General features: G+C 35.2%; 1 protein-coding gene across 1 annotated transcript; it reads left to right on the plus strand.

Moving 5' to 3' along the window:
- The first annotated feature begins 3862 nt into the window (after window positions 1-3862).
- On the plus strand, window positions 3863-10573 carry LOC115411707 (uncharacterized). Its single transcript, XM_030123923.1, has 7 exons — window positions 3863-3885; window positions 3965-4109; window positions 4395-4508; window positions 4632-4776; window positions 9955-10103; window positions 10211-10344; window positions 10425-10573. The coding sequence occupies exons 2-7, from the start codon at window positions 4075-4077 to the stop codon at window positions 10571-10573; spliced, it is 726 nt and encodes a 241-aa protein (XP_029979783.1). The 5' UTR covers window positions 3863-3885; window positions 3965-4074.
- The last annotated feature ends 606 nt before the right edge of the window (window positions 10574-11179 follow it).

Here is an 11179-nt window from a genome sequence, read left to right on the forward strand (position 1 = left end):
ACACCAAAGGAGATTTCAAAAATAGTTGGAGTGTCCATAAAGACTGTTTATAATGGAAAGAAGAGAATGACTATGAGCAAAACTATTACGAGAAAGTCTGGAAGATACTATTAAAGAAGAATGGGAGAAGTTGTCACCCGAATATTTGAGGAACACTTGCGCAAGTTTCAGGAAGCGTGTGAAGGCAGTTATTGAGAAAGAAGGAGGACACATAGAATAAAAACATTTTCTATTATGTCAATTTTCTTGTGGCAAATAAATTCTCATGACTTTCAATAAACTAATTGGTCATACACTGTCTTTCAATCCCTGCCTCAATATATTGTAAATTTTGCTTCCGCACCCTGTATATATAAATGTGTGTAAGTATATGTGTATGTATGTGTGTGTGTGTGTGTATAGGTCTGTGTATGAATATGTGTTTACATGTATGTGTTATTGTATTATGTGTTTACATAAATCATATTACATTTGTTCATAATAATATAAAGCCAGAAGCCAAATTTTTTAATAATAAGTATCAGTCATATTATAGCATATAGTAGAAATATGCTTAGACTAGGAAGGTTATAACTGTTATATATTATATAAGGAGAAGGGGTGGGAGTTTATAAGTTGTAATTCTTCTCACTCCTTTTTGAATATGTATTATATGTCTTATGTCTAATGTTTAAGTGTTTTGTTTATTTATTTTCTTCTGTTTTGACATTCATATTCAAAATAAATACATCACTCACTCACTCACTCACTCACTCACTCAAAAAAAGTTGTTTCACTCGGTTGGTCATTACTCTGTAATACATCTGTATAACCATCTACATACTCATGACAGTATATAGTTCAATATTATGTTTAATTGTGTTCCATCATTTTGTCATTTCATCTGATGTGGATCTGAGGTAGAGGTCAAAGCTCCTAAAAATGTTTTCAGAATCGGCTTTGCTGCAGACCAGAGATGGTGACCGCTTAGTGACGGGTCTTAGAGGAGTTTTTTCCTGTAATGTCAACATCAGGGTTTATCGCCTCTATCTGTAGTAAAGACTAGTGAGAAAGTAGCTATTGATTAAATATCATTTTTTGTGAAAGTATTGATCTTGAAGGGTAGTGGCATCATTTGGACATATTTGGTCAAGTATTTGATTATTACATAACCACTTGTGTGACATTTCCATGTCTGGGGCTTTATTCCCCTCTAAGGTCCATACCTGGTTTCACACACACACACACACACACACACACACGCACACGCACACGCACACACACACACACACACACACACACACACACACACACACACACACACACCCAGACCAGTAGTTCTTTAGTTCTTTAGCAAGTGTCTTTTAGAGTACATATACTAACCCTAATGTCAGACTGGCTCATAACCCACTGTTGTGTTGTGTTTTGGTCTGTCTGTTTTTTGTCTCGTGCTGTATGTAAAGCTGCTGAATACTTGAATTTCCTTCGGGATTAATAAAGTATCTATCTATCTATCTATCTATCTAGACCACATCCCCAGTGATGTATCCACACAGATATCCAAAAAGTCCTCCTTTTCTTGCTCGCTTTTGCTTTTCCTGGGTCTTCCTTCCTTGACTCACTGTCTCCACTGTATTCTTCTGTGGTCATGACCGCTTGTTAAATGGACGTATCACTCAATTCATGTATGTACTGTTATTTTAACCCTTTCATGCACAAATTATGAGAACCTTGATCAAAATTGTTTCCTGAGTGTTTTTATTCCTCTTTAGGCGTGAAAAAACACAATGTGATTGAAAATTTTCTTCTGAAAAATAAAAAAATAAAAAAAAATTAAATAATTAAAAAAAAAATTTAAAAATCCATTTAAAAAAATAATAATGAAAAAAAAAAATCTTATGAACCTATTTTTCATGAAGTTGCAAAAAATGTCCACTCAGCTGGACACCACATGTTAAATTTTTGACACACAGAAACATGTATTTACTGATAAATTGTGTAAAAACTATGGGGAGAGCTTGTGTTTCTGGGGGTTTATGCTCAGGAGAGATCTACATAATGTTACCAATTCATGTCACAAAAGATATGTAGTGTCTTAAAACTTTAATAAAGATATGTGTAAAAAAACAAACAAACAAAAAAACAATGAAAAGAACAACAAAATCCATGAATATACAAGAGAACAACTGTAGAATAACTGTCCACTGTAGTGACCACTATGCATGAAAGGGTTAAGCGAATAAATACCTATATTAACCCTTTCATGCATAGTGGTCACTACAGTGGACAGCTATTCTACAGCTGTTCTCTTGTATATTCATGGGTTTTGTTGTTTTAGTTCCATATCAGCCAACACAGTGGACACTTTTACATTATGTAACTTTGCTTTTCTTGATAAACCTGATATGCAGTGAGATGTTTGAGTGTAAATCAATTGCTAATTGTTAACAGACTGTAATTATCATTTTTTCTTTAACAAAATCTTTTTTTTTTGGATATTATCTCCATGAAGTGAGTAATAACTAGTATTAGATTATGTTTAAATATGAGAAAACACCAGATCAGCTGCATTAAAAGTCTTTTTATTTCATAGTTTTCACACAGTAGATCGGTAAATACACGTTTCTTGGTTTCAAAAATTACATGTATCATATCCATCTGAGTGGACATTTTTGCAACTCCATGCAAAATAGGTTCATATAAAAATGTTAATCACATTGTTTTTTTTGTTTTGTTTTGTTTTTTCAGGCCTAAAGAGGAATAAAAACAGGGAGGAAAAATTGTGATTAAGGTTCTCATAATTCATGCATGAAAGTGTTAATATAATCTGTTTGTCTCTAAAGGATCCTGTCTCCACCACAATGGGTTAAGTAGGATAACTGATAAAAGAAATCAGTTAAGCTCAGGAACAGGAGACTGAGTAGAAATCTGTCATTTTTCTGGATTTTATGTGGCTTAAATCATAAGGTCCATCTTATGTAAAATACAGTTTACATTAGTTGCTTCATGGTGCCTAGAGGTATGAAATGAAAAAGGCTCTTCCTGCCATGCTACCATGCAATAGTGCCACAGTGTGGAAGGAAACTGCAATTACAACATGTTTAGTGATTTTATATCACGTTAATTCTGTTGAGCATGAAACAGAAAAAAATAGCAAAGTTTCAACCCTATGCTTTCACTTCACCCCAGTAATGTGAACATACATGTGAGATAGACTATTCAGAGATTAAAACACTATATAGAAATAGGCAGATCTCTAATTGTTCTTACAAATAGTTCTGACAAGATACCAACATTTTAGCTTTAAAGAAAAAACCTGATTTAAGGTAAGAGCTACAACATTTCATACTAATATTAAGCTGTTTTTTGCCAAGCTGCAAGTTTTGATTTCTGAGCAGATGTTCTGCTTCAGGGGAACATATTGTGTCTCGCTGTGAAATTATATTCAGATTTTTTCCCTGGTCTTTACTGTTTACCTTGAGTTTAACAGGTAACAAGTAATCAGTTTATGGCAGGGGAAGATAACAGATTCACACAGCAGGACCATAAAAAAGGATGACACAATATGGTAGATCATGCCAAGACAGGTTATGATTTGTGCTGTCTCTATCTGACCTTTACCTGCTCGGCTATATTCAATAGTAACACTGAGATCGTTTTCATTTACTCATGTAACAACGTGGCTTTGAAAGATTTCTACATTTCAGGTGGAGTTTAGGGAATTACAGGACAAAAAGTAGTTTATTTGTCGTTTGAGGTTGTTTTATCCTCTTGTGGACTTTTACCCTCAGATCATCACCATGGTGAATCACACAAAAGCGCGTACTGTGCTCATGTTGGTTGGATTTTTTACATTTTTTGCCGCAATAACATTCAACTCTCTGTCAGGATTTGGTGCTAAAACCGGTGAGTATTTGTCAGATAAACCAAATCACTGAAAAATTGCATTTTAAAGAATAAATACCAACTGCTTATCTCTCTGCAGGTGTTTTCAGACAGACTACAGAGGATGTGATACTGAAATATACAACACCAATTACTCCTGCTTTGTGGACTTTTTTTGTCTGGGATTTCATATATTTTTGGGTGTGCGCTATGTTTATTTATTTTCTATCAGGACTCTGTAGAAGGTAGGATTTTGCATTTGCCATTATTTGTATGCATAATTTATTACACCTAATAACCGGATCACTCTTTTTTTCATAGTACTTTTATCTGTATTAGTGCATGCAGAATATCACTCCTCCCAGTCCAGAGGCAATTTAGCATTCCCCTATGCTGCCATTATTCTCTACATGTTGCAGATTACTCTGACATTGTATGAAAGAGTCTGATTATTTCCCTACAGGCACAATTTGTTTGCTTGGGTGTATTTTCCCTCTCTAATTTAACAACATTATCCTTGCTCCGTGCAGGAGTGCTTATGACTGGATGTACACCACGCCTGCAGTGCTACCCTATGGATTTCATGTTTCTACTATCATCAATTTCTGCTTGAACATTACATGGTTGTTCCTGTTTGACAGAGAGTAAGTGTAACAAGTTCAAGATGGCCAACCAAACATGATTCTCTACTCCGAAAAACCACATAACCATCTGTTTGTGCACCATAGCTCCTGGTAGTTTAATTTACTGGTTTTCTGTGCCTACAGGTTGTTGCTGCCGATGCTGATAACTTCAGGACTAATGACGTTTACTGATTATTTGATTTTGTTTTTCTCCTGTCATGGATTGAAGATCTATGGAGCTTGGTTGAACAAATACCACAAAGAAGACCTGTGGCTCTTCAGAATACTGGTAAAAAATACATATATACACTGTCACACAGTCAATGAAAACTTTGAGACCATATTTTTCGACATAATTTTTTATTTTGAAACCCTAAACTAGAATTTTTTCACATGAATCATTTGTTTAGGATGTTGGCATACAGAAACAAAAATCTAAAGTTTCAAGAATAATTTCAAAACAAAAAACTTAACAAAAGAAAATGGCACCTGCCAAACACAAAGTCACAACAGTAGTGGTCCTGGTCTGGAGTTGTCTTCCTCTCTCGCCCTGGACGCGGTCTATCGTCAACAGAGCCTGTGGTGTTCAGCCAGGTTTCTGATTGTGGGTTGGGAACAGCCCATACATAGGCCTGGCTGTATCACTGTAGCTCAAACCGGCCTCCACCATACCCAGTACCCGGAGACGTTGTTCACATGATAGATGTAGCATGATGCCGTTCACTGGACTAACAATAGTGGCCTTTTTTGGGCCTTTATATAGGCCTTCAAAACCAATCCTCAAATTGTGCAGATACCCACTGAGTATTGTTCAATGTGTATTTGGTCCACTTTTGCAAAGAGACCAACCCATGTGCAATGAAGTGTGACAAAATGACAACTCATCATTATCTCAACTACCCGAGCACTAAGTCATCAATAAATCCACAATGAATAATTACAACCCCCCTACAAGTAGAAATATGCATACATTTCTACCTCAAAGTTTCTACTGACTGTCACTATATATACCAGTTTCTATACATGGACTTTGACATATATAATGGTGTCACCATGAGTAAAACCCTTGTGAAAATAGGTATAAACACTAAACAAAGGTGCTCTTTGGAGTAAAGGGTACTGGTTTACAAGACTGTTACATGTGCAACTGTTGCATAAATCAGTGTCTGGATCACCATTTACTGGAAAAAAAAAACCTTATCTTTAAAAACAAATGGAATCTGTTAATCAGTCACTTCAGCTTACCATATGGTATAGCCACTGTAGCCATAGTCTCACTGCATCCTGCTGACAGACTATAAGGATAAAGCGAGTAGTCCTAAAGCTGCTGACTGCTCCATCACCAGTATCTGCAGAGTGAATCCTTCCTGCTCGCTTAGATGACCAACCCTTGTGCGACGTCTGTGACCTGAGATTAGGATGCTCCAAGCAGCCCTCTTGGATCACTGCAAAAGCCTTGAGATTGGTTTCCAGTCACTTCCTGACTTTTAAGAGGCAATAGATAAGGTCACATGACCGTACTATAACCCAGGGAGGAAACTGCAATTGAGGCTTTCAAAGGTGCTGCAGGATTAGGATATTGCCAGCTCCCATGGAAGCTACTTATAGCTTTACATTAGCTGCTTTCCACAAACATCGTCTGGGTTCTGGTACTACATACACTAGGGGACGAAAAATTTCGGACACCTCTATTTTCATTACAGGACCTACACTTCATACAATAGAATGGGTTGGTTGAAAATTTTCCCAAAAAAGATTAATATGAATTCGTAGACAAAAAATACAGTGTACTGTAACTGGGTCAATATATAATTAAGGGACTTTTGAAGTCCATGGGATATATCTTCAATACAGCTTTATTAAAAGTTGAAAAAAAAAAAAAAGTTTTTTATGCTCATTATGATGTCTTTAAAAATTCCATAATTATTTAATTATGGAAACAATCACTTATAAATAAAAAAAATGACTAGATATACTAAAATATCAACTAAATAACCGTCCAAATTTAATAACAACCACCTTCTAATTAGCTAAACAATAACAAAATGAACTTATTCAAAAATTGTTTTGATTGTTTTCTTTTTATTCAGTTGAGATAATCATGACAGATCTTTTTTTTTTTTTTTGCCAATATATCAAATTTTATATGGAAAATAACAAATTGTATATGTGTCTGAGAAATCACTTTCATCTAAGTTACCCTTTACAAAAACACCTCTGAAGGAAGTGTGTTAATTCCAGATCACATGACCTGCTCTGCATGATGTCATTTCCTCCTGAAGAAAACACTGGCTAGATTCCAAGTTATGTTCTTTCTCCTCTTTCTCAGTTATTTAATATAAAGTAGTGTGTGAGTCAAGTGTGTGAGTCAAGTCGCACTTTCATGTCAACAGTGTTACTACAATATCTTTATAAATAACTTTCAATTTTACTCAATTGTAAATATATTTAGAAGAATCTTTCTGTAAAAATGCCATGTGGTGTTATGGTTATGTTGAATTTAGGCCCGAAAACAGCAAAAATTTCAATTATAAATATCAACTATGTTACCCTGTAAAGGGAACTCAAAAAGTCCCTCAATTAAATATTGACCCAACTGCAGATGGCTGAAAGGCTACAAAACTGCCCTGGCTATTGTGAGATGTAGAGTACCCCCTTGGACATTTTCCCTGTTATTGCATTTATAAATAGGATCATAATCAATGTGATTTAGATTTTTGACAAGAGTTTGCCCAAAAAATATTAAATGTTAATGTTCAAACAGATTTCTATAAAGCAATGATAATGATAAACTTTATTTTAAACATAAGTAGGAATAAAATATAAAGGTGAACAAACTGCAAAAAGGAAATAGCAACAATTTTTAATGGAACAATCCAGAATATTGAAGGTAATAAGTTAACCAAAAAAAGAAAAAATGTTAAAAAAAAAAAAAAAAAAAAAAAAAAAAAAAAAAAAAAAAAAAAAAAAAATAATAATAATAATAATAATAATAAAAATAATAATTTCATTGTGGCTCTTTAACAACATTATATGTCTGAAACGGAGGAGGAAGAAGCCAAGCTTATATTGTCCTACCCCTATTTTCCATGACTTGGCTGATCATCTAAAGTATACAGTCCAAAAAAAGAACATCCAACTATTGTAATGTCAACTGATTAAAAGTATATGATGTAAAATACATGCTTCCATAAATATTAACCCCTTTCAAGTCAGTAATTAGTTGTCTCATCTTTGCCTTGTACCTGTGTGGATAGGTTTCAATCCAGCTTGCACATCTTGGCTCTGCAATTTTACTCTATTCTTCTTTGGAAACTGCTAAAGCTCAGTCAGACATAATAAATATAATGATATGCCTTCATTAACTTCCTTTTTTGCAGCTATTTTTGCCTTTATGATAGTGATATACTACACTGTAGTACAGTCCCAGTGGTTCAGATAGTGTAGTAATACAGTATATAACTCTGTGTTTTTCAACCTTGGGGTTACAACCCCACGTGAGGTCGCCTGAAATTCAAATGGGGTCACCTGAAATTTCTAGTAATTGATAAAAATAAAATTACTAATAAAAAATATCTTTTAATGATTCAATATATACAGGGTGGGGAAGCAAAATTTACTATGAACATTTAGTTGTTTTTTCTCAGCAGGCACTACGTCAATTGTTTTGAAACCAAACATATACTGATGTCATAATCATACCTAACACTATTATCCATACCTTTTCAGAAACTTTTGCCCATATGAGTAATCAGGAAAGCAAACGTCAAAGAGTGTGTGATTTGCTGAATGCACTCGTCACACCAAAGGAGATTTCAAAAATAGTTGGAGTGTCCATAAAGACTGTTTATAATGGAAAGAAGAGAATGACTATGAGCAAAACTATTACAAGAAAGTCTGGAAGATACTATTAAAGAAGAATGGGAGAAGTTGTCACCCGAATATTTGAGGAACACTTGCGCAAGTTTCAGGAAGCATGTGAAGGCAGTTATTGAGAAAGAAGGAAGACACATAGAATAAAAACATTTTCTATTTTGCAAATTTTCTTGTGGCAAATAAATTCTCATGACTTTCAATAAACTAACTGGCCATACACTGTCTTTCAATCCCTGCCTCAAAATATTGTAAATTTTGCTTCCCCACCCTGTATTTCATTATAATTAAAACACCACATACTTATCCTAATAAAAATCCAGTTCAAATAAAATGCAGGATATAATATCTGATATAATGTCTGACAGGGCATATCTTGATTGACCCGATCATGTGACCGTGTGTGTTAGTACGCTTCAACCTGCCTGGACACAGTCGCAGTTGGAAAACCGGACCGAAAAGAGAATGGAAAGATTTATTCAGCCACCTGGCCCTGCTAAGACATCTCCAAGAGAAACTGAGAGGCAAACACCAAAAAAGTGCATTATACACATTATATATCCTAAATGTCATCTAAAATTAACATTTATTTGCAACATGGTGTAGCAAACTATTACATGATCATAAACAAATTCATTTTAGCAAAAAAAAACAAAAAACAAAAAACAACTCCATTTTCAATGTCTGGGATCACCAGAAATTTGTGATGTTAAAATGGGATCACGAGCCAAAAAAGGTTGGGAACCAGTGATACAACTGCTTTCATGCAAACAGAGGACTTGTAAGAAATGAATAAAAGCAAGCACACCTAATGTTTCCATCAACTGTCAAGACAATATACTTTCACTCCTGCACTCCCAGTTTTTAGTAATGTCCAAGCTTTGTTTTATTTACTTTTACTTTGTTTATTCTTTGTTTATTCTTTGTTGAGGATCCCCATTAACTGACACACAAACACCAGGCTAGTCTTCCTGGGGTCCTCTAAAAAATAAAAAAGGTTCAGGATGCAAAATCAGAATACACAGATCCAGTTACAGTATATACAAAGATCCAGTTACAGTAAAAAGAAAGGAGAAAAAGTAAAGAAAAGAGAGAGAGAGAAAAAAAAAAACAATTCCCAAACTGGTAACATAAAAGGACTAGTAACTCTCAAGTCTGAATAGTGACTTTACATGCTTAGCTTTCTCTCAAAACTGCCAGTATTTCACCTGACTAGTCATTATAAATAGTTCATTACAACTGTTGTGGATCAAGAAAAATTGGGGGACAAATCACCTCTAAAGCTGCCAAACTACAAGGGATTTCTGTTTCAATCCACCTGAAAACCAAAGCATAAACAAAATATTGTTAGTAATAATTGTAGTCTTGGTGTAGGACTTCTTTCTGCCGGTTGCCTGGTGCCCTGCTATAACTGAGACAAAAACCCATAAATTTTTCATAGACCTATTTGTAAGCATTAAACAGATTTTTTTGACTGAATTAGGCCAAATATTTCCACATTTTTCAGTCAGTGACCTTGATTTTCCTATCTGAGCCACTGCGTGCATCGATAATTATTTCATCCTTTGTGTCTTGTTTCATTGTGTTAAATCAGGTACAAAATGGAGTTGCAGTATACGCAACATGGGGGACCCTTTCCACTCTGCTCAACCTGACGATATACTTACAACATCAGACAGGGACGCCGAGATGTGATTGTGCAATGCTGTCACAGCTGCTGCTTCTGATGGAGCTGTTTGCCTGGTGAGGCTGAACCCCTGCTGTGTTTGATCATTTATCCCACGGCAGTTTCTCTTCCCCTTGCAAAGACGATACCCATAACTTTTATCTTATTCTCTCTTCGCTCCTAGGTTTTTGTTAGAGAACTTCTACCTGGATGAGCATGTGCGTTACATCTTGACTATCTACCCTGTAGTAATCCTGTGGTTAGCTGCGAGCCTAAACAACTCTCTTGCTCCTTATAGTAGCACCTTTATCTTTGGAGGTACTGTTGGACACTTGTTACCATGGCAGCGAATTTTTAATCGTGTTTATATCTTACATTTGTTTTGTCTTGTTTTCCAGGTTTGATCCTGGGTATTTCCTGCCTCATGTTTGTGGCACGTGTCGCCCTGGTCACGTGGAAGCACCGCAAACAACCACTTTACAATGATAATGAACCTAGCATGTCTCCAATAGAAATTGCCTTGACACAGAGCAAACTGTTCCTATGAAAACATTCTTTTTTTTTCACTCAGGAAAACCAGAGTAAGAAATATAGCAACATGCAAAAAGGAGGAATGCATCTCAGGTATTTCAAAAATGTGGATCTGTCTGTCATATACAGTAGTGGAGGAAAGTTTTCAGACACTGTTTTTTGAGATTTTTTACAAAAATATTATATGTTTTCATTTCGGCAGGTGTGATTGCATCAGAAAGATGCAAACAAATGCAAATGATTTAGTTCAGGGGTCTGCAACCTGTGGCTCCAGGGCCACATATGGCTCTTTAGCTTCTGTCTATGGCTCCTTTGGTCAAAAAACATAAGGAACATTTTGAAATGAACTGAATGAGTCATTACTTTTTAACATTGTTATCGGCCAAAATCTGTTCTAACTTCGTCCATCTGCAGCAATGCGCAGGCTTTACATGGAATAAAATCATTTTTTCACATCCTAAAAACCAAAATGGATTATTTTCTCCCAAAATTCAACACAAGATGCTCAATTTCCATTTGGTTATAGTTTGTAAGTAAACAGCTATACATGAAATTTGCACTTTTTCTACATTGCACCACGTAATTATGTTTTACAATGTTAAAAAGCAAAACTAATCCCAAA

This window comes from Sphaeramia orbicularis, chromosome 20 (assembly GCF_902148855.1).
Source record: "Sphaeramia orbicularis chromosome 20, fSphaOr1.1, whole genome shotgun sequence".
Taxonomy (NCBI): Eukaryota; Metazoa; Chordata; class Actinopteri; order Kurtiformes; family Apogonidae; genus Sphaeramia; species Sphaeramia orbicularis.